General features: G+C 32.8%; 3 protein-coding genes and 1 long non-coding RNA gene across 5 annotated transcripts; 3 read left to right on the top strand and 1 right to left on the bottom strand.

Annotated features, from left to right (window-relative positions):
• The first annotated feature begins 2,578 nt into the window (after window positions 1-2,578).
• On the top strand, window positions 2,579-7,300 carry LOC145606074 (GDSL esterase/lipase At5g41890-like). Its single transcript, XM_081662135.1, has 6 exons — window positions 2,579-2,595; window positions 4,466-4,638; window positions 5,588-5,718; window positions 5,816-6,058; window positions 6,727-6,985; window positions 7,062-7,300. The coding sequence occupies exons 1-6, from the start codon at window positions 2,579-2,581 to the stop codon at window positions 7,298-7,300; spliced, it is 1,062 nt and encodes a 353-aa protein (XP_081518261.1).
• Window positions 7,301-14,097: 6,797 nt separating this feature from the next.
• On the top strand, window positions 14,098-17,060 carry LOC145592881 (beta-carotene isomerase D27, chloroplastic-like). Of its 2 annotated transcripts, XM_081649392.1 has the most exons (6): window positions 14,263-14,874; window positions 15,124-15,216; window positions 15,721-15,782; window positions 15,910-16,016; window positions 16,486-16,581; window positions 16,666-17,060. In XM_081649392.1, exons 1-6 carry the CDS (start codon window positions 14,479-14,481, stop codon window positions 16,713-16,715), a joined length of 804 nt encoding a protein of 267 aa, XP_081505518.1. In that variant the 5' UTR covers window positions 14,263-14,478; the 3' UTR covers window positions 16,716-17,060. The 2 variants fall into 2 exon arrangements, with proteins under 2 accessions (XP_081505525.1, XP_081505518.1); XM_081649399.1 differs by lacking the exon at window positions 15,124-15,216 and having other exon boundaries at window positions 14,098-14,874.
• Window positions 15,436-20,701, bottom strand: LOC145592895 (uncharacterized). Its single transcript, XR_014102501.1, has 3 exons — window positions 20,613-20,701; window positions 20,294-20,513; window positions 15,436-15,527 (listed from the first exon to the last, which is right to left on the bottom strand). It is a non-coding gene; the product is annotated as an uncharacterized LOC145592895 (long non-coding RNA).
• LOC145592871 (endoglucanase 1-like) lies at window positions 19,409-22,018 on the top strand. Its single transcript, XM_081649382.1, has 7 exons — window positions 19,409-19,632; window positions 19,746-19,952; window positions 20,279-20,479; window positions 20,577-20,669; window positions 20,743-20,904; window positions 20,987-21,098; window positions 21,344-22,018. Exons 1-7 carry the CDS (start codon window positions 19,423-19,425, stop codon window positions 21,838-21,840), a joined length of 1,482 nt encoding a protein of 493 aa, XP_081505508.1. The 5' UTR covers window positions 19,409-19,422; the 3' UTR covers window positions 21,841-22,018.
• The last annotated feature ends 1,822 nt before the right edge of the window (window positions 22,019-23,840 follow it).

The following is a 23,840-nucleotide window of genomic DNA, read 5'->3' on the forward strand; positions in this document are numbered from 1 at the left end:
AGTTTGGTTCGAGTTGTTTCTTGACATTTTATTTTCCTTTGTCAATTTTGTTATTAATAATTGATCAACATTATCAACCGAACTCAACAATTTCCAAATAGGGTTGGTTGGATTTCAATTTGTATCTCAAGCCTAGTTCAGATTAAATCGAAATAGATTTCGCCAAGTGTTAGTACTAATAAGGCTAATAAGACGTACTTGCTCTAGTTTTTCAATCAGTGATAGTACAATGTATGAAATTTTGAACTCTGTGGACTGTGACAATAGCACACAAAGATGAAGCTTATTGAATTTTCTTACAAACTTGACTTCTGCAACAAAATTAGGAAAACTAAATTTCATTGCCTAGAAATATGCCGTAATTCATTAATTATAAGATATACTAGTTGCTACAAGATTTTTAGAACTTGTTGTACAATATAATGTTATGAGCTTATTTGTTCCGGAGAGTGAGGAAAATGTCCCAAGTAACCCATGAATGTAGATATCAAAGTATTTGGTATACGTTGCAAAATAAACTTGTTAATAACGAATCATAAACGGTAATAGATGCAGTCTAGATACAAAGTAGAGTAAGAGTAAAAAAGACGGCATTCACATAATCAAATAAAATAGGAATGTAAAATTGTAAACATTTTCCATTACTTGATTACTCCATACAATAGTTGATGTATTGTCCCAAGTGGCTCCCAACACTTCAGCATTTAAATAAGGTTGGCCAATTAAAATATTCAAACTAATACATAATATGAATTACGATTTTGAACAAACTCAAAATATTAAGCTTTGTGCGGCCTAATCCTCTACACATTTTTTAGTTTATTTTGAAAATGCATCTCACTAGAAAAGAAGTCTAAAAATAAATTTCTTTCTTTTTTACGAGTGATTGTTATATACATCCGCGTGCACGATGCATCTAAGAGTACTGCTAACTCATTTTGATGGTTATTGATCATTTAATCACTATATGAGTAAAAAAAATACCCTTATGTGCACCAAACACCTAGATGTATATGATTGTTTTCACTTTTATGTAGAATTATTAGTTTTAAACGGAGGTAAGGAATAGTAATATGCACCTCCTTTTTATTAATTAAGTCTATTATTTTCCTTGTTTATTGCAAGTATTATTTAGAAGCCCGTTTCCAACTTCACAAATTTTTATATGTGACCAAGATTATTAGAGTTTCTCGAACATGGGTTACTTGAAAGGTTCGGTCAGGAGTTACGCGGTTAGGGGTTACTTGAGAGGTTCGATCAAGGGTTGCTTGATCGGTTACTCGATTAGAGGTTCAAAGGGTTTACTTGGTTAGGAGTTACTCGAGGGGTTACTCGGTCAGGAGTTACTCGAGGGGTTACTCGGTCAAGGGTTACTCGGTCAGGAGTAACTCAAGTAACCCCGGCCACACAGAAAAATCCCCCTTTTATCTTGACAATAAGGGAAGTTTTATCCTCACAAACTGAAAGGTTTAATAAGATTGTGTAATTTTTAAATTCCATTTTGCCCTAATCTTCCTTTTACAATTTTGTTTGTACTCACTAATAAGCTTTAGTAGAGGTTTGTAATACGAAGTACTTTCGTATTCATTTCTCATTGGTCTTAGCCCAGCCACTTGCCTGCATTTTGGGTTCCATGTTTGCCCTTTTCATATTAAACCAAACAAATTTTTTGATGATTAGAAGCTTTGTATTGCAATTTCTTCTTGTATTTGAGATTTTTTTTTTTTTTTTTTTTTTCACTAAATCCTTGCATTCTTTTCTTCAAACTTGATGTGATTTTCTAACCACGAAATTTTTTCAACAATCTAAGAAATTTGCTTACCTTTGCTTTTTAATTTTCTATATAGTATATATATTTTGAAATAAATTTTATCTTAACTGGCAGGAATGCAGGATGATGTACAAGTATGTAACAAAGTAATGACGAAGAATAAGTCTTATCTTGATTTTCTAGCCGTATTTTACTAAAGTTAAAAATTAGTATGAACTTATGTAACAACCAATGACTACAACAAGAATCGAAAGCAAGTACTACTATCAATTGTAATGTCTTACTCAAGTTGTTTCTTTCTTACTCGTTTTGATTCTTCCACTAATTTACAAGTGTCATATTTGACAAATAACACTTACGCGATCCCTAAGAGTCTCCTTCCATGCAACAGATATTTTGGGCACCCAATAATACGGCTAATTAATCTTAAGAAAACGTCAAGAGTAGAATATTCTTAGTTAAGTGTATCGTCATCATCATAAATATTATGAAGGCCGTCAACTTTAGTGCCACTATTATATTATGATATTATATACTTCGTATTAGCTAATAATCGGCAGGAATAGGGTTGAGCGTCATATCCAACTCAATTATTTTGATTTGATTCGTGATTATTAGTATTTATATAAATAGTTATGAATATGATTGTTACATTTTAGGATTTGCTTTATTTTTTATAATGTATATATATTTTTTTGGTAGGGTTTTGAAAGAGAGAGGCAATTGAGAAAAGGTCTTACTTCACTTTAAACGATTCAACAAATATTACAATAAACTGATACATCTTTATGAGTTTAATTTCAATAAATGGCTAACCTTAATTGGTGAGATAATCTAAGTTTTTATTTGTCTTTTCATTTATTTAATTTTTTTTGTTAAAAGGATCAGTTAAGTTAAATTAAAGCCTGATTTTATTTTATTTGTCTTTGAAGTTTTAAATAAGTGTTGTTTAGTTAATGCAAATCAAGAATTAGATATGCAACATGTTTGGTTCACTCCAATTAAGTGTTACCAAACCCTTGTGAAAAGGGGATAAGAGTTTATTAAAAGTTTAGACTTTGATGCTTTTCTTAATGAAGAGGCACGGTTGGCTTGTTTGGTGATGGGTATTTCACGACCACCCCATTGATGTAAGGCTTGTGATACCATGAAAAATTAGACGACATTGTTATTATTGTTTTTATAATTATTATTATTGTCGTTGTTGACAAAATGTGTATTTAGATTACAGAGTACAACAATTTAGAGATCAATACAATAAGACTCACATAAACGAGCCAATGAAAACTTAAAAAACGTGGATCAATTTTCATGGATTGTTAGATTAATTAATTACTCATTTAGCTTTACTAATTTTTGTTTTCTATGATCGAGATTTATAGATTTATAATATAGAAATATTTTTAAAAATAAAATAAAAAATCAGACCAAGTCAAGGATGAATCTATTTAAGTATCTAAAACCCCCCAGCATAAATAAGGTGGGTATCAATAGTTTTGTTCGCCCTCTTTCTGACAACTACTCTTTAAAATCAAGGGACCAACGACTAATACTTCTTTTTCTTAGAACAACTCTTGATGTATGTACTATGTAGTCGGCAAAATTGTACAGTACTTCATATTTTACCCTAAATATAATTTTTGTAGTATATAATGTTCTATTCAACTAAATTTCACTTATTTAAATTAATTGTTATACTTTCAATTAATTTGAATTTATAATTATTTTTCCGGTTCATATTTTATAAACCTGTTGCAATTGCAAATTGACCATAGATAGTTATTATTGTTCTAAACTAAATCTATTAGAACATAAAATGCCTTAACTTATCCAAACTTATAATAGCTCAAGACTTTACTTTTCTGAATTTATTTTTTCTCGATGAGAAGTACAAAGCCTAGTATTTTGACCTTAACTATTTTAACCTAAAGTTGTGAAATTTATAGATGGACTAATCTAAATATAGTGGTCTTTTCTCAACTTATCTAAGCAATGTTCTTATTTCGTAAACTTATATGTATTTATTCTAATATACATACGTTGCTTTCTATATTAATGACATTCGACTATTCGGCCATCAAACCAAGCATCATCAAGGTCAAAAAGAGGGTTATTAACATAATGTTAATATTAATGACATCGAAGAAATTGATATACAAAGACCAGGTAAATAATCACGTACAAATCGGTGTAGACGGCTCATTGAAGTTAAACATGTAGACAATGTGGTTCATATTTAATTTTGCTTCCCTAATTAAGGCTAAATAACAGAAAAAATGATTTTATTCTTTTATTGACTTACTTATTAAAAGAACTAGGACAGAATTTGGTAAAATGTTACCATCATACATGTATGTACGTAAAACTAACCTGAGAAAATACATCACTGCCAATAATTTGCTATTAGACTACTTCAAATTCGACGTAAGTCATTCAAAATAAAGACCTATTCAACTCTCACCTGCTGTAAACTCATGACATTTTGTCACAAGTCATGCATAAATCAAAGTACAATGTGTGTAATAGTGTATACTAGCTAAAAGTCTTAGCTAGTTAAGTTAGAAAGTATGAACTTTTATTACAAGATATTTTCTTTATGTAAAAGAGCATGATGAGTAACCCTTTGAGCTACTCTTCATTAATTATACGGTTACTAGTTTTTTCTAATACGCTTTTCTTGCTGTTTTTACCTAGTCTTTCCCTAACCACATTCTTGTTTGGTGATTCCTTAGTTGATGCTGGTAACAACGACTATCTCTTCACTCTTTCAAAGGCTGACACACCGCCATATGGTATAGATTTCTCGCCTTCTGGCGGCCAGCCTACCGGGAGATTCACCAATGGCCGGACTGTTTCTGACATTATAGGTAAACTGATTAACCTCTTTGATGATAGAATTAGGGTTCAATATGGGAAAAACACAAAAAAAGTATGTTCTATATTTTCAACATTGTAATTATGGTTTGATTTTCAAATAGTTTTAGACTTTAGGTCAGTTTTGCCAATTAATAAACCGTACTTGACTTTTTATTTGCGTTCATGAACTAATAACTTGTTCATCTCAATTTCCTACTAGCTTATTAGTGAGCCAAATTAATGGATGGGTCCAATGCATGGACTTGAACCTTAGCTTCATGATAAAAATAATTTCTCTCACTTTTTGTACATAGTGTATAATATAAATGTATATAAAATATAAATCTATTTTCAGTAGAAAAGTAGTAGGTCATATTGCTAAAATCAACTAATTAATTAATAAACATAATATAAAAGCACTACATATCCTAAAGAGCTACACTTGCCACCTCACCCTTCCTTTAGATATTAAGAGCCTCATTAAGAGTAACACCCTAGAGGGGTACGCTATTAACAATAACTCAATATACTTTGACTATTATAAAAGAAATTCTTAGTGTATGAACTAATTATATAAGCACTACAAAACAAAATCCCTCGCTAAAATCTCTTTCTTCATTCTCTATGACAAAGAGTAATTATTGTATTAAATAAATCAACTCCCAAGCTTAAAAGATATAGGCATTTTCTTATAATTTTATAATACATAAAAGTCTAAAAAAGGATCATAAAAAAAAATACATAATACTTCGGATTATTTTAGGAAAATACCTATATAAGATGGGACTATTCAAGAATAATCAAAAGGTGTGATTATTAAAAAATAATCGGTCAAACTTGGGATTATTAAAACCAAAATTTCCAAAGATATATACATTACAAAGCAAAAGTTCAATTGTGTGTGGCTTGGCCTTGTAAAAAAATTTACTTTTTTTTTTCTAACAGTTAAAATGGTTACAGGACAGTCTTTAGGAGACAAATATTTTCCACCACCATTCCTAGCTCCAAACACACAAAATAATGCAATTCATGCTGGAATAAATTATGCCTCGGGATCAGCTGGAATACTGGTTCAAACTGGGTCCTTGTTTGTACGTTATTACTCCCTTTGTCCCAAAATATATTCCGTATTTCATTCAATATAATTAGTTAGAAGTAAACATCTAAGACATTTTTGGTTTGATGCAGGTAGGAAGAATTCCACTACAGGAGCAAGTGCAAAATTTTGAGCAAACTAGAGCTCAAATAGTTGCCAAAATGGGAGAAAAAGCTACAAAAAATTTTCTCAAGAATGCAATTTTTTCAATAACAATAGGGTCTAATGATATCCTCAACTACATTCAACCATCTATACCATTTATTGGGCAAGATAAGGTTCAACCTGCCATTTTTCAAGACCAAATGCTCTCCAACTTGACTATGCAACTCAAGGTAAAAATTAAGCCACCTCTTCTCAATATTTTAAATAGAAAAAAAAAAAAAAAAAGAATGAAATCGTACGTGAAATTGTGAAAAGAATTCGTCTCCAAATAATAAATCAAACAGCTTAGTGGTATATTGTTTATGTACTACTCGTAGTTAATTTTACAAAATCAAAATCCCTTCACAGATTTCATTTAAAAACATGTAGTATGTGTTTGGAATATTCAATTTGAGAAGCTATTATTAAGGGATATATGTCAACTTTAAATAACGTTTAACTTACTAGTTAGTAGTTTAGTACCCATAAAAAGTGACTTATAGTCTATGCCCTATGGAGTACTACATACTATTTTGAGACAACCTGAAACATAAATGTGATACATTATTTAAGGACAAATCAAATCAAATCAATCAATCAATCTAAGTTTTAATTCCATAAGAGTCTGTTCTGTACACTCGGGTAATTTACTCATTAATTTTTGCTCATTCAATAAATAAGCTTAATATTTTTGCTCATTTTTTAAATGAACAAAAATTAATGAGCAAATTACCCGAGTGTACCGTACACCCTGGTGTATATAACAAATTCTACCATAAGTAGAGTTAGCTATATAAACCAAATTTGATTGATTGATTTAGTAATAAAGGACAAACTAATTTTTTGTTCACATTTGAAGCGATTACACAAGTTGGGAGCAAGCAAGTTTATTGTAGTAGGGATCGGACCTTTGGGATGCATACCATTTGTTCGAGCTATGAAGCTAGATTGGTTCGAGAAGTGCTCAAATGAGGTGAATGAATTAATTCAAGGCTACAACAGAAAATTAATCAGAGAGTTAAGTTTACTAAATGAAGAATTGGGACAAAAAGCTGTCTTTGTTTATGCAAACTCCTATGACATCTTCATGGACATCATATCTAAGTATAAACACTATGGTAAGCTAGCTAGGTCAATAATATTTCATAAAGTTTTAGAAGAACTTAAATTGAATTACTTATGTGTTACATACAGGGTTCGAAAACGCGAAGGACCCGTGTTGTGGTGGATATTTCCCCCCATTTTTGTGCTTCAAAGGGAAAAACATAAACACAAGCTCCGAATTGTGTGAAGATAGGTCTAAATATGTGTTTTGGGATGCATATCATCCTACAGAAGCAGCCAACTTAATCATGGCCAAGAAATTGCTTGATGGTGATAAAAGAGTCACTTCCCCATTCAATTTTCGAAAGCTTTATAAAAATCAAAATTAGGTTATCTTTAAATAAGTGTTGAACGTAACTATGCTCAAAAACTAATGTTGTAATTTTAATCTTCTCAAAATCTAAATGATTATATGATATGATACTACTCTATCATGCATAGTATCATCAATAATTACTCAACTATTCATTTATTTCAATTCCTAATGAATAATTGTCTACACCATGTATTTAGTAAAATCTATTTATTATCGACCTTTAGCTACAACTATTGTGTTTTGGCCGAGAGCGGTAATATGAATGATTTAATTGGATATGAACCTCACAAGTCTCCTTTTCTATAATTAGCCAAGTTCAGATCCTTATAGATGAAAAAGAACGTTGCCATATACTATTAACATTTATTCATAATACAAATAGAGTTGTAATAAGTCTTTACAAGATTTATCTAACTCAATCTTTTGGTCTACTATAACATTTTAACTTTTGATTATTCCAAAGATAGAATTATAGAAATATGTTTTAATAACAAGAGTAGTAGCTAAGGTATTGTCATGTTTGACGGATGGATGCAACAGCCCTTCAACCGCGTAAATATAAATATTTAACGGTAAAGGTTTGACCAAATTGCATCATTAACTTCGATTTGCCAAATGGCAATATTTGTTTGACAACCGCCAACTACACCAATATTAGTAAACGCTAGGCGTTGACTAATGAAAGTTATTGACTTAATTTCTACAAAAATTCAAAGCCACCTCCAAATTTCTCAGAAATCAGACCAATCCTTTATTCATTAAATTATGTGTTTTGGGTTCCCAAAGTTGTAAGTTTAATAAGTGTATATATTATACAAGTATTTTACAAGAGAAAGTCAATACTTTTGCTGCGCTAACTTGGCTTGGTATGAGTTATTATGGTTCTTGTTAGCGGCTGTATTTCATTGCGCGCTTAAGATTCTCTCAAAGTCAGCAGATCTAATACTTTATATTATTCACTCGGCTGTTTGTGATGGATCATGTATGTAGCACGGAAACGGCTTGAGTTTCGAAAATAGATCGGATAAACCTCAAATTCTACTACCTCCGTTTCATATTATTTGCAACGATTAGACATTTTTCCTCTCTACTTTATGTCAAATTGTTGCAAATAATATGTAACGGAGGTAGTATTCATTTTTAGGATTTGTTAACATGGAGATGTTGGGATTTAGAATATGTTTGTACGTGTTCAAATGTAAATTTAACTAGCTTTTTAGTTATTTTTTTAAAAAAAAAGAAAACAAAAACAAAACTGGATCGGATTGAATTATAAAATAAGTTGAGCTGGGCGGCTGAACTAGACTAGATTGAAAATAATTCCAAAAGAACTTGGCTTTAGGCTTAAAGCGGATAATACTCTTCGTCTCCTCCTCAATGGGTGTGGCTCATGCCCATTTGACAAGCTTGTTTGTTAACAATTTTAATAGTCAACCCTTTGCAAATTTTATGTAACAATTCAAAAAAGGTTAACTCAAGCTCCGATACACATGAAGAATCTGATGAGTAACATTCTATACGATACTTCATATTTATTACGACTTTACGAGTATTCGAAATTTGAATAAAACAAAGGAAAGGGGGGACATGATGGGGTGAGGGGTCCAATGAACAGAACTTAGAGTGGTGAGTTGAGGGTATGGGCTACTATACTCAGGTCCTGGCTGTCAAGGGGAGTTATATAAGTTGGTTTAGAGGACAGAGTACAAATAATGCAAGGCACGCAGCTCATAAGTGGTAAGAATAGACCAGGGGGTGCTGATCATACACTTTGATTTCATCAATACTCTCCCTACTATCATTTAACCATGTGCATTGTGTCTTCTCTAATTCTCATGACATAAAAACCATGCATTATAATTGATTGACTTTACGACTTGCGGCCTCTTTTTCTGGCATATATACATACTTCTCAAACTAATATACACTGTGAATTTAACATTACATGTATTGCACTGACATACCACAATTACTACGTACAATACTGCATTAACTACTACTATTTCTGTGGTGGGATGTTTTTCGGAGGAAAAGTTGGCACTTTATCTACCCTCAACCACAGGGCTTTTCTGTTACTTGCTATAGGCATATAGCTTCCCACCATCCTTATAATAACGCCGTTTTCTTAAGACCGAGTACTTTCTTTGTTTCGAAAAAGTATTTACGGTCTTTTCTTCTTAAGGGGTAAATTCTGTAAATTTTTAGTAGCACGTATACAAAGGAAAATATATTCATGTCACATTTGAAAAGAAAAAAAAAAATTATAAGAGGCTATAAATAGATCAAAGGAATTTTTAGTAACTTTAGACCGTTAACATGACTAAATTAAACTCCATAGTCTTGTTCAATCTGCTCACCCTATATTCACTAATTTAAAGAAGAAGAAAAATTCAGATAATATAAGTTCGAATAAAATAAGGGCTTGTTCTCTTACGTTGAAATTCAGTTCAGTTCGGTTCAGTTCAGCTTAGTTCAGTTCAGCTCAGTACTACTGTTCAGTTCAGTTCAGCTCCTAATTTCCTTCTCTTATAAATATTCATTTCAGTTCAGTTCAGTTCAGCTCAGCTCAGTTCAGTCAATGAGAACAGGCCCTAAGTTAATTACGATTACCCAAGTTACTTACAGCAAGTTTAGATATATATATATATATATATATATATATATATATATATATATATATATATATATATATATATATATATATATATATATATATATAAATCAAAAAAACCTAATCAATAGAAAATAAGCAGTGATTCTATTGTAATAGTAAAAGTTACTCTGTGCTCCATAAAACCATAACTTAACATATAAAATTTATTTTAAACCATTACATTATAAATCTAAAAATATTTATATATATGCCACTTCACTAGATTTAAAATATTACTAAAAAAAAAATAATATAGTTATTAATCATAATTATACCAAGGTATGTAATAGTCTCCTTAAAATTGAGAAGATCTTCTTCAAAAAGTGTTAGCTAAATCTCAAAGGTTGTTTGGTGATGTTTCTCTAAGGATAACAAAGCCCTTAGCTTGTCGTGCATGAGAGACAATCATCCTCTTGGAGATATGCATGCACGCAAAGGTAGTTACTCTCTCATGGAGCATGTAGTGTATTTATGATCCAAGACACGTCTTTTATCACACATTTTTTGTACACCTTATTAGGGATGTCCTCCCATGCATATTGGTGGGGCTCTAGCTAATGAGATGTATTGAACCCACACACCACAAATTAGGTCAAGATACCATAAAGATTGCTTTCGTTATCTAATCTCTTGATCTCCTAGTTCATCATCATCTACATTCAAGATAGTTATATCATTCCTTTATTTTTTTGCAATAAATGTCTACTCGTATTCACATTCATATGTCCGATATTGTTCAAGAAAAGGTTAAAGTACGAAGTATTAGACTATGAATTGTGTTAGGACGTGGGTCAAGGCCCACAACAGGTGGTAGCACATAAATTAAAGGATTTTTCATTCAAAAACTATATGGTAATAAGAGGTGTAGCTCACATGCCTTATATTCAAGTCACCTTTCTTACCAATCTTTGATGTGAGATAATATTCCTTCAAAAAAAACACATGAGAAATTTCAAATTTGCAACACCAAGGAAAGAAAAAAAAAAAAAAAAAAAAAAAAAAAAAAAAAAAAAATTGATTTCCAATCTTTAACTTATTAGGCATGTTACTATACTTGGCAGCTATTCCCCTTAGCTTCCAAATTGAATTACTTTTTTCAATCATTTAATCTTCACACAAAAATTAAAAAATATTGCATTCCCAAATAATTGTCTTACTCTATATCTTAATACATGATTCTCAGATAAGTGTCTTATTTCACATTTTTCTACCAATTTATTAATTTTGTATCAGCCAAACTTTACTATTTTCCTTTATTTCACTTTTAATCAATCAATCAATAAATCCACTATCTTGCTTTTCATATTGACCTTTATCCAATCAAACTTCACTCGTGATTTTATATTATAATTATACACTACAGAATAATGAAAATTGAAAATAAACAAAGGTATGGGATAGTCTCTTCAAATTAATTGGGATTATCCAAAGGTTGTTTGTATGTATACCATATACAATCAACTTCTTAAAGACATGCATGCATGCATGCACGCAAAGGTATTACTCTCTTATATTTTGTATTTATGATCAAAGACTCGGCTTTTTGGTCTCACATATTTAGCACAACTCTAAGTAATGTCCTCCCTTGCGGCCATGCATATTGGTGGGGCTTTCATTAGATTCATCCCACAATTAGGTAAAGTATTCCATAAAGATTAATTTATCATAAAAAAATATCTTGATCCCTTAGTTCATCGATCTCTATCTACATTCAAGATATTGCAAAACCTATTCTAGCAATAAATGTAGATTCATTTTCATATATATATTCATATATTCGATATCATCGACGAATGATTCAATTATCAATCTACATGCGACATTTTGATTTAAAATAAGTGATAGCGACAAATATACCTAAATGTTTACTTGAAAATATATATATATATATTTTTTATCTTTTTCAATCAACTTATGCTTATCAACATAATCTACCTAGTAGGTCCAAAAAAAAAAATGAAAACTACCTAAATCGAAAGTAAACCTATGGAAGGATTTTCAAAAGTGGAGTAATCAAATGATTATGTAGTTAAGAATTCCATATTATGATATTTTAAGAAAATGTAAGTTCATTTATATAGCAAAAAATGGTCTTCTAAAAATTGCTAAGCACAATACATGAGATAATTAAGTTTCTTTTAATTTAAATGTATGTAGTAATGCAAAATGTATCTAGGAATTAACTAAGCTCCTTTACTTAATAGGACGAATTCAGTAATTCATCAGCCATCAATGATTTCTAAATATTAATTAAGCTTCCATAAAATATAAAATGGATAATCTATAATGTCCATTACATATGCAAATGTATCATGCACACAATACATTCACAATCAATATTTGTTCGATTCGAGTCTCAAATGAATTAATATATAAAATAATAATCTTGAATGTGAAGTTCATGCAGGTATACCTACAATAGTAATTAACCTAGACCTTAAAGTTTATAGGATATGGGATCGTCTCTTAAAATTTATGGGGTACATCTTGAATCTTAAGGGTTTGTTTGTATGTACAACAATTAACTTGTTAAAGACATGCATGCATGCATGCAAAGGTAGTAGTCTCTCATACTTGGAATTTATGATCAAAGACTCGGCTCTTTGATTTCACATATATAGCACACTTTATTAACTCCCTAAGTGATGTCCTCCATTGCGACCATGCATTGTGGTGGGGCTCCAATTAGATTCAACCCGCATAGCTCAAATTAGGTCAAGTATTCCATAAAGATTACTTTCTTCATAAAAAAATATCTTGATCTCTTAGTTCATCAATCTCTATCTACATTCAAGATATGTAAAACCAATTCTAGCAATAAATGTCTATTCATATTCATATTTTCGACATCATTCGATGAACGATTGAATTATCAATCTACCTGCGACATTTTAATTTTTAAATAAGTGATGGCGACTGATATACCTAAGTGTTAACTTGAAAAGGGGTGTTACTATGATTGATCAGTTTTCCCTCTTCCAATATCTTATAGTCTACAAAAACTACTTATTCGGTTAAAAATAAATAGATAAATAAATAAATAAGATAAAAAATTCCTACAGCAATACATAAACCTTTGGATGGATTTTCAAAAGTGGAGAAATTAAAAGATTATGTAGTTATTTATTCCTTATTTTGATTGTAAGAAAATATAAGTACATTTTTGTACCAAAAAAATCGTCAACAATACATGCAAAATGTCTCTAGAAAATAAACTCCTTTAATTAATTTTACAAATTTGGTAATTTAGCCATCAATGATTTCTTGTTACTCTCCCTGTTTCATAATGTTGGTTTCATTTAATTTAGAATTTTTGTCTATTAAAAATGAGAGGAAATCTGCTACATTTCTCTCTAGTATCTATATATATATATATAAGAACAAACATAAATAGTCTTATGAAATCTAATTTAATTCATCTTGAAAAATACATTATTATATCTAATTTTTATGAATTTTTCTATCACGAAAAATTTGCAATTGAAAATTTGCATCGATATATGTAAATGAAATTAACATTATAAAATGGAAGGAGCATCGATCAAACTCTATTAAAACTACCTTTGAAGAATTTAATTAAAAATTTTGTGGATACACAACTGCATATGTTATAGGATCTTAGTCAGCCTGTATAAGGAAATTGGGCCAAAATGACCCATCACATAGAAAGGACAGTGACACTGTGTAACTCTATGAATGTGAAGGAATTGGGCCCAAGCGAATGCTAATTTTCAATCAAGTAAAAAGCCCAAAGTCGCAATGAATTAAAGCCATAACCAAACTTTCAAATGGGTGCAAAATGTGGCATTTGCGTGGCATCATTTTGACCTCATAAAACAAGATATCCCATTTTTTTCTTCATTTTCTTTTCTCTTTAATATTTTTCTAAACTTATTGGAACCTCCAATTTCTTTTACTCATCTACTTCTTCATACTCCAATGGTAATAACACACCTAAACGACTAAATGTGTGTGTGTATAGCTTTTGAAATAGTAGTGTTCAACAAAATAGTACAAAGCTACAACTTTTACCAACAAAATTAGCTCTTAGGTAATTGCTTTACTTATCTACTATAATACGTAGCAATTAATTGTACCAAACACCTTTATAAAAAAACTATATTAATAACTTCTAACACGCAATTATACCCAATTTCACTAGCGGAATCCTAAATTGTACACCTATTTTTTATTTCCTACTAACTAATCATAAGCTTCAGAAAAGAATTTTACTAAGAAAAGCAAAATCAGAACACCAACAAAAGACTAAAAAAAAAAAAGATGCATTTAAATTATCAGCCACACATTACACATCTAAGCTATAGTGTTTACAAGTCTATTGTGTAATGTTATTGTTCCTCACTTAGGGAGAAAATCATTAGCCACGTTCAGATAAAAAAATACACACAAACACAATCTTGTGTTTAACACACGATTCAAGAAAATACTATCATCCAAATTTTCCTGCTAAAACATAGTACAATTATCCATACCTAAAAGAGTTGCACACTAGCCTATTAGAGGGGATAAACATATTCATGGTGGTATTGAGTTTCCAACCAGTTCAGTTTCGACCCAATATTGCTCACAGCAGTGTGCAGAGACATGGGAATGGCAGCAGGAATAATCGAATGGCGATTCGTTGGCCTCGGTGTGGGATAGCAGAACCAGCAGGACAGCCTGCTCCTATGGGACAGAAGACAAAGTACAAGGATGGGTTCTTTGAGAGGGTATTCATGAATCTTTTTGCTAGGAAGATGGAGAAGTTTGCATCATCAAAGCGAAAACAGGAGACAGATGGATGGTTTAAGTATGATTACGAGAGTTTCGTGGATGTGTCGAAAAGAGTAATGCAGGGAAGGTCACGGCCGCAGCAGCAGGAAGTTGTTAGGGAAGTGTTGTTGTCTATGCTCCCTCCTGGTGCCCCTGCTCAGGTTTGTCTGTTCAGTTCCTTATCTTTTTCGTAATTTGGTTAGTTTGTGCTTATGATTGTGTTAGAAGTGTCATTTCTTCCTGGTGATCCTAGAGGACGGAACTCCTAATTGATATAGAGGATTAATTTAATTAAACAGTTCAATCTCCTAATCGACCCTATGGAAAAAGTTACCCCTTAAATTCCCTTTAGCATTAGCTGAAATATGTACTGGAATCAAGACTAAGGAATTTCTGTATAATGTTTGCAGTTCAGAAAATTATTTCCACCAACAAAATGGGCAGCTGAGTTCAATGCAGCCCTGACGGTGCCTTTCTTCCATTGGCTTGTTGGACCTTCTGAGGTAATATGATCCCTTACCTTGCTTGGCACTTGCCTCCCCCTTCCCCTTCCCCCACCCCCGTCCCAAAAGATGGGAAATTTTAATGCTTGATAAGTTGATAGTCATGACATTCATATCATATGTTCTACTCTAAACAAAGTTAGTAACACAAAATGTAATCCATATTCCATACTATCAAGGTCAGGCAAGCAGTAAACATGTTATGTCTAAAATTGCAGCGAGAAGCATTTCTTCATTTCTTCATTATCGAACTTGTAGTTGTTCATTGGACCATTGTCTAAATCAGCCACTGACAAATTTAGTCCACAAAACTGAAAAAAGAGAACATATTAATGCAGGATATAGGAATACTTGTAACATAAACTAGTTAGTTCATGATCAATAGTGTTGTTGCCTGTTTGGTCTTAGTAGGTAGTTCATGATTGAATAAAGTGGACTACTATGTTAATTGTTAAAACAACATGAATTCTTTGCTCTACAGCTTAAAAGCATGTATGAATGTAGGTTATTGAAGTTGAAGTAAATGGAGTGAAACAAAGAAGCGGCGTGCTTATTAAAAAATGCAGGTAAGATGTATTAGAAGTTGGTTATCTATCAGTAATATCTAAAGCGACCCCCAATTCATTTGGAGGAGATTTAACTACTCAGGCAGCCAGGCATTGCAACTGAATATCTTTCTCCATGTCTCACCAGGTACTTAGAGAACAGTGGCTGTGTTGGAATGTGTGTGAATATGTGCAAAATTCCAACTCAAGACTTCTTCACCAACGAATTCGGACTCCCTCTTACAATGAACCCAAGTATGTTTCTGCACTCTCTCAGGTTCTACACAACTGAAAAGTGAAAGGGGTCGATCTTTATTAATTAAGTGGTGGTTTGGTTGACATAAATATACACCTAGTTCACGAGGAGTGGAAATCCCTATGTTCATAAATTCAAAAAAAAGTATAAAACTTAAAATAAACTGTAACGAAAGTTGCATACCTAGTCAACTAATCTCCCCTGAATAAGATTGTTCAAGTGTACAATTGTTGGCACTCCACCAATAAAAACTCCTTAGGAATTACAGCTCAGCTCCATGGGATGTCATACTTCCTCTTTTAACCAAACGACCACTAAGTGGTGGTCTAAACTATCTAATCTATCTTAATTTCACTAAACTGATAATCTCTCATCTAAAAGAAATACTCGGTTAAAGTAGTTTGTGTACATGGTTTATAGTTCCTCAAGATTGCCCTAGTAACATTATTAATGCTTAATTTTGATCAGAATTCGAAGATATGAGCTGTGAAATGGTTTATGGGCAAGTCCCACCACCATTCGAAGAAGATGAAGTCTCCAAACAGCCTTGTTATAATGATCTATGTAAGCACAGAGAATTTCTACTAAATATTCAATTGAACTAGAAAAGCAGTTCCCTGTTTTCTAACTATTGGCTTATGAACACAGGCTCCATGGCGAATCCTAGCGCCAGCCTTTGTCCCAAATTGCTATCCTAAGAGAATGCCCATGCGATATCAGTGATTGTCTACTCACTGCTAGCCGGAACCAGAGCTATGTAACTATATACTGAGATGCCAACATACATTTATACATGTATAGAAACAGATAAGATCACTCTATATTGTCTACAAATTTTGTTCCTATGTGAACAATATTCATCCAATCTTAAAATCAACTTGAAGCGATGCTCGATATGTTCGATATAAATTTACTAGATAATAGGCTTTAGTTTCCCAAATTTGTAAACATATCATGTACATTGTACAGATTGCAGAACATAGCTGCTCTAGGGAGCTGATTTTTCTGCATCAGCCAATTGAATCATGTTTTCGAGTTTTCAAGACATTAAGTGACAGCTTGTATCGGTATAATTCACAGATTATGAATGAAATAAACTCTACTGAACTTAACAAGGCTCATAACATGAGGTTAACAGGTCAATTAGTACTACAACAGTACAACTCCCATTGTCAACTTTATCCACAAATCATAGTATTTAAAAGTATAAAAGTATCTAATTAACTTTGAATTTTTAGTCCTTCACTTGTATTTTACATCTTTGTAATGTACTTAAACACTATGTACATTTAGATGATCTTTTAGATTTATTATCTTCATTGTGCTCTCATTAATCGCAAAATTCTTAAGGCCATCTTTTAGATGACCAAGGAAAGCTGATGTTCGAAAATTGTCCAAAACCAAAACTACGAGTCTAGGATTATTTTTAACTACTAGAATAACACAATCATCTTAAAGAAGACAAAAGATATCTTCGATCACAATTGATAGAACAATAATGTACAATGCTACGCACCATGCCCTATGTGCATAACAAATACCGGATACCGCTGAATGTTATGAACATAATTGGCGCTTCCATGTTTGAATGATGCACCTACGGGCTACAGCCACGTTGCTCACACCTTACACAAGGAGTTATAATTCAACATTTCTTTTTAAGAGAGATGACATGATTTTACAAAAACACGCAGTATAATAGTTGTTATTCATCATCCCTCCACGGTTCCACTTAACTTATACACGACTGTATTGAAAATGTAATCTCACATATCCAATCTTTTTTTGGACATGTGAAATTTATCTTCCAAAACAACTTGACCACTACAAATTCAAGACAAAGGGTAATAGATAAAACCTAATAAAAAAATACATCTTATAACATCCATTTTAGCAAAAGGATCAATCTAAAACCAGAAATCCAAACAGCAACATGATTAATTATCGTCCCGATAAATGTGACTAATGATTTATGTGATTCTTTAGTAGTGCATGGCTATGTTATGGTACAGTACAAATAGTTAAAATTTCATTAATTTTCCTATGCTAAGTCCTTTTCCTTAATTAAAGCCGTAAGTTAATGCTATTGGTACGCTATATCAATTATCATGCCTAATTTGATACCCCTTTTTAGGAATTAAGATGGTAATAGAGCAAAAACCCTTTTGACCCACATAACACCACAGTCAACGAATCAGCCTAACCCATATGCACCAATATTATGATTATCAGACAAAAATCTCCAAATTTGCAACAGACTCCAAATTATTTTTTAAACAAGTATAGAAATATTGGTCACGTGAAATTTCAGTCCTCAACTAATACAAGTATAAAGTCCATGATCCTAAAGTTGAAACTAAACCTGGATCATTCTACCTTCTCCAATTGTACTAGCTTGTACTCCAACATAGCTAACATGTGATAAGAGTCTTTTAGTCCGTGACCAATTTCCTCAATTTAGGCACCTAACTATGCCTTAAATTCCTTGATTTGCCTCTTGTTACCTCTAATACTTAAAACATGGCCCATTGTAGCTTTCTTAACGTGCAAATGTTGTCTAATTAACTTCCCCTCGTGCACAAGTAAGATAATAAGGTGACTGTTCGTAAATACTAATCATGTACACTAGATTTGAAATATTCAGAATAATTCTACACACATTAAAATTTGTCCGTTTTGTAACTCGACAACGTACGAGAATGAAATAGAGGGTATAAAGGGCCAAATTACAAAGGTATTCCATACAGTCCATTTTGTGTTACCTTACATAAACGTATTCATTTATCCTATTATTATACATTACTTACAAAGTGTGATATGATCTGTCATAAAACCGCTTACTTTATAACTTCATAAAAAATTTAAATACACTATGTTTCATCGTGTGTTCATTTTTAAACTACCAATACATAATTACTTGTACATTTCAAAAATTAATACGCTATCTAAGTGGTTGTGTAACACCTTATTAAAAACATTCATAATCTAAAGAGATTCAATAGAAAAGGAAAGAGTATTTATGATGAAAACAAGGTGAAATCCAAGAAAGACAAGAAATTAAACAGTATCCAAAGACCTATTTGTCCTATTACTCCTATACTCATGTTCATTGGCCAACATTATTCTCCTTCTTTCTTCCTTGACCGTTATAATAAGGTGCAAATGGACCCCACATTAGACCATTCAATACCATATTGCGCAGTTGATCCCGTGACACCTTTGCAACCTTCTCTCTTAACGACCAACGAACTCTGCCTCACTGATTATAATTCCAGAACTTAAATTAATTACAGTAGTACCCCGTGATCTCCTAATTATCCACTATAAATATTCAACCTTTTATACTAACCTTTCAACATATCTTCTCCTATCTTTTTCAACTAGTCTAAAATCTCCTAAGTCCTAATGGCTAGAATTTCCTCCTTAACAGCCTTATTCCTCATTACAATTTGTTACATTAGTGTAACAACTAGTGCCTTTGCCCCTCGGGATTACTACGATGCACTCCAAAAATCGATCCTCTTTTTCGAGGGTCAGCGGTCAGGGCCGCTGCCACGAAGCCAGCGGCTTAATTGGAGGGGTGACTCTGGGTTGTCTGATGGATCTTCTTACCATGTAACTAATTTACTACGCTCTAGCATAATATTTTATCTACTGAGAAATGTTGGCATGGACCTATTAGTAATATTTTACGTTACTAATTATATTTCTTTTGTTCTGCATTTCAGGTGGACCTAGTAGGAGGTTATTATGATGCAGGGGATAATGTCAAGTTTGGCTTGCCTATGGCCTTCACTACGACAATGTTGGCGTGGAGTGTTATCGAGTTTGGAAGCTCGATGCATGACCAGGTTTCGAATGCTAAAGCTGCCGTTCGTTGGGGTGCTGATTATCTACTTAAGGCAGCAGCCACCCCTGGCACCTTATATGTTCAAGTGAGCAAAAAAAAATGAATTCTCTAGCTATTGTTGCTACATGTGTGAACATCAATAGAAGAAACTAATAAACGCAAAATCAAGCATGATAAATTGTTTTTAAAACACGTTTACTTAACGTTAATCACGTTTTATCTCACATAAATGTCATTTTCATTAGTCACAATTCACAAACTAATGTTTGGAGCTGTTTTACTAAAAGAGGATAGCAACAGAAAAAATTTGATGATAATTAATGCTAAAGACATGTTTAATAAGGCGTGTTTAAAAGTAGGAAACATAATTGCTTCACCTAAAAGAACATTTTTCTAACACATAATTTGTAGGTGGGAGAACCAAACCTGGACCATCAATGTTGGGAAAGGCCAGAGGACATGGACACGCCACGGAACGTATACAAGGTGTCCACACAAAATCCAGGATCTGATGTAGCAGCTGAAACTGCAGCTGCCCTGGCTGCAGCTTCGATTGTTTTCAAAGATTCCGATCCTTCGTACTCGAGCAAACTACTTCACACGGCTATTCAGGTAAACAGGCAGACTCAGAATGAACAACTTTCTGCTGAAACATAAAAATTGATCATTAGTTAAGAAGGCTAAGTGAAAATCTTCAATGCTGCTGCAGGTGTTTGATTTTGCAGACAAGCATAGAGGCTCTTACAGTGATTCTCTGAACTCTGTAGTCTGCCCATTTTACTGCTCCTACTCAGGTTATCAGGTAAGTCATTCAACCATCTCTGCGCTCCGTAGTCCTCAAAACACAGTCTGAAATTCTCATTTCCTGTCTACAGGATGAGCTCCTGTGGGGTGCAGCATGGATTCATAAGGCTTCTGGCGACTCCTCGTACTTGTCATACATTCAGTCCAATGGTCACATATTAGGTGCTGAAGAGGATGATTTCTCCTTTAGTTGGGATGATAAGAAAGCTGGCACAAAAGTCCTTCTTGCCAAGGTATTTCTTACACACATTTCACTTGTTTGAACCCAATTTAGAGGTTATATTATTACTCACTTAACATTGCTTCTTTTGACAGGACTTTCTGCAGGATAGAGTAGCAGATTTTCAGGTGTACAAAGCACACGCCGATAACTTCATATGCTCCTTTATACCAGGAGCAAATGATTATCAGGCCCAATACACCCCCGGTAAGCCACTAAGGAAGTGAATACGAATCCTGAATAATTCACACACTACGTTAATTACTTGGACTCACAATTTCATCAAGTGTTCTTGTCAAATCTTCGCCAATATGACATAGATATAGACATTTGACACTACATTTTGAACCAAACTCATGTCTAACACTAGTACAACGAGTCCAGTCCAAGTAACATAGTTAGCACTTATTGATCTCATATTGTAGATGTCTCATACAATAAAATATTTGCAGGAGGGCTCTTGTTCAAACAAAGTGACAGCAATCTCCAATATGTCACAACAACATCATTCCTCTTATTAGCATATGCAAAGTACCTTGGCAAAAACGGAGACATAACCTCGTGTGGCTCCTCAATAATCACATCAAAGAAGCTAATCTCCGTAGCCAGGCAGCAAGTTGACTACATCTTGGGTGATAATCCGGCAAAAATGTCATACATGGTAGGATTTGGCAACAAATACCCACAACGTATCCATCATAGAGGTTCGTCCCTACCATCTGTACACACACACCCTAGTCGCATTGGTTGCAAGGACGGGTTCCAATACCTCAACTCCGGATCACCAAATCCAAATGTACTAGTCGGAGCTATATTAGGCGGTCCAGATTCCGGAGACCAGTTTTCAGACGACAGAAACAATTATAGACAATCTGAACCAGCAACTTATATCAATGCACCATTTGTTGGAGCTGCTGCTTTCTTCTCAGCATATAATGAAAGATACTAACATTACTACATTAACATAGATAATATAAGATTGGAATTAGTATGTATTTATGAACAAGATTGACCATTCCTTTAAAGAAAATGCAAGAAAATTGGTCATTCTTCCTATTCCTATTAAACTAATAGAATCAATTTCAAATTTCATAAAGTTTGAAACAAAAATCACTCTTTGTCCATCCTTCGGCTTATGTTCTGTACAAATTTGAATTACTTGACATATGTTACATAAATTCAATTAGTAAAATATCATTGGATTATTTAGGCAAAAACTAAATTATGTTGCGGAAAACTAATTAAGGTGTAGTACGTGTTACAGAAGCTATACAATTGTCAAACCTAAATTATGAGAACAGAAAAATAAAGAAGTGAAGAATAGCAAAATTAAATCGGCCAAAAAAAAACCCTGAAAATAAACTAATCCAAAATCAAGAATCTGGAAAATAAGATTAGACAGTGATCGTTAATGTACCTTGTTCAAAGAGCCAAAGGCGCGATTTTTAAACCAACGCAAACCCGTCACCATGAAATTCCCAATTTCAATTTGTTACAAACTTTTGACAGAGTCAGGTCAAATGCCCCTTTGTGCTTTCTCATTGATTCCATAGTTTTTTTTTATGAAGTAATTGCCGATAAAATACAAATTTTATTACCCACAAATTTTATTTTTTTTAAAAAAAATATATATATTCATTATATAGTTTATATAATTGCAAAAACACAAAATTTCACATGTTGAAAATGTGGCTAATCACACTGTGTAGTAGGAGTTACTTGGTCAGATTACACGATTGTTAGGGGTTACTCGGTCATAGACTACTCAATCAATCAGGGGTTTTCTCGGTCAGTTAATGTTTTGATATGTGTCAATCAGGTCACCGTGTGGTCAGCCAACAAAAAATGCATTGCTAAGGGTTATAGATTGTGCACAACTAGATACAAGTCATACAACCCATGGCTAATCCCGCTTGCTCATATCGTGTCAAAATTTTCAAATAGTCTGTGTGCTACCATCTTTTATTGTTTCATTCATGTTGGCATGTCTAAATCATTATTTTTTTATTTTATTTTTTTGGCTTGATTTGTTATGTCAAGCCATGCACATCATCGTTCTGGTTGTTTCTTTTCAAACAAAAAAAAAGTGGCTCATGACCCCGTATACATAGTATTACACATGTCTGTTTTCATGTTGGATCGTGTCATGTCACGGATTTGCTTAGCCCAATGCCATACATAATACTCCTAAACCATAATTAGTTAGGCAGAATTATATAGAGAAAATTGATAGTGCTGCGCCTGCCCTTATAACCATTAGTAGTGTAAAAATGAAACGATAAAAATGAAGGATTCTTTTAACCATTAGTAGTGTAGGCAACCAAAATTGAAAATTGGACAAATAAAAGGGGACAAGGGGATTATCATACGAGTTATTGAAAACTATCCAATTTATTAATCAACGTGTCGTAGTTAGGGTTGTTATTTGGTGGTCGTTTCAATTCGACAACATGTCAAATTTGTGTGTTATAATTTATAACTAGTGATCTAGTCATAAATGATGAACGTACTTCAAGCAACGAAAATAGCATGAAATTTGAAACCTCATTTTGTTTAAGATTCGTATTGTTCTACACTTCTACTCCGTATATTTGAAGTGGAAGAGGACACAAATGGAGCTGCAAATTGATGGGATGATGAGCGAGTACCTGGTAAACGGATCGTTCGGATCGGGTACGGGTCGGGTCAATTCGGGTTTCAGGTCAATGGTAATTCGGGTCGGGTATCGGTTCAACACTCCGGGTCAGGTTATTTGGGGTCAGGTCGGGTCAAATTCTGGTCGGGTTGAGTGTGGGTCAGGTCAATCTTACCAATAATATATTATAATTATCAATAAGTACTACGTAAATATAACAATTGAATATTAATAATATATTCATTAGACAATTCCAACTGTACTATATACGGAGTACATAAGAATGTATTGTTTTATATATCTGATCACTATCA

Source organism: Chenopodium album, chromosome 2 (genome assembly GCF_948465745.1).
Source record: "Chenopodium album chromosome 2, dcCheAlbu1.1, whole genome shotgun sequence".
In the NCBI taxonomy this organism is placed as follows: Eukaryota; Viridiplantae; Streptophyta; class Magnoliopsida; order Caryophyllales; family Amaranthaceae; genus Chenopodium; species Chenopodium album.

Bases quoted from the DNA above. Each gene is read 5' to 3' on its own strand.
- LOC145606074 (XM_081662135.1), top strand. The intron at 4,639-5,587 runs GTAAACTGATTA...AAATGGTTACAG, and splicing joins GACTGTTTCTGACATTATAG to GACAGTCTTTAGGAGACAAA. The intron at 5,719-5,815 runs GTACGTTATTAC...GGTTTGATGCAG, and splicing joins TTCAAACTGGGTCCTTGTTT to GTAGGAAGAATTCCACTACA.
- LOC145592881 (XM_081649392.1), top strand. From the start codon at position 14,479: ATGGTGGTATTGAGTTTCCAACCAGTTCAGTTTCGACCCAATATTGCT. The intron at 16,017-16,485 runs GTATGTTTCTGC...AATTTTGATCAG, and splicing joins CCCTCTTACAATGAACCCAA to AATTCGAAGATATGAGCTGT. The intron at 16,582-16,665 runs GTAAGCACAGAG...TTATGAACACAG, and splicing joins GCCTTGTTATAATGATCTAT to GCTCCATGGCGAATCCTAGC.
- LOC145592871 (XM_081649382.1), top strand. From the start codon at position 19,423: ATGGCTAGAATTTCCTCCTTAACAGCCTTATTCCTCATTACAATTTGT. The intron at 19,953-20,278 runs GTGAGCAAAAAA...CATAATTTGTAG, and splicing joins CTGGCACCTTATATGTTCAA to GTGGGAGAACCAAACCTGGA. The intron at 20,670-20,742 runs GTAAGTCATTCA...TCCTGTCTACAG, and splicing joins GCTCCTACTCAGGTTATCAG to GATGAGCTCCTGTGGGGTGC.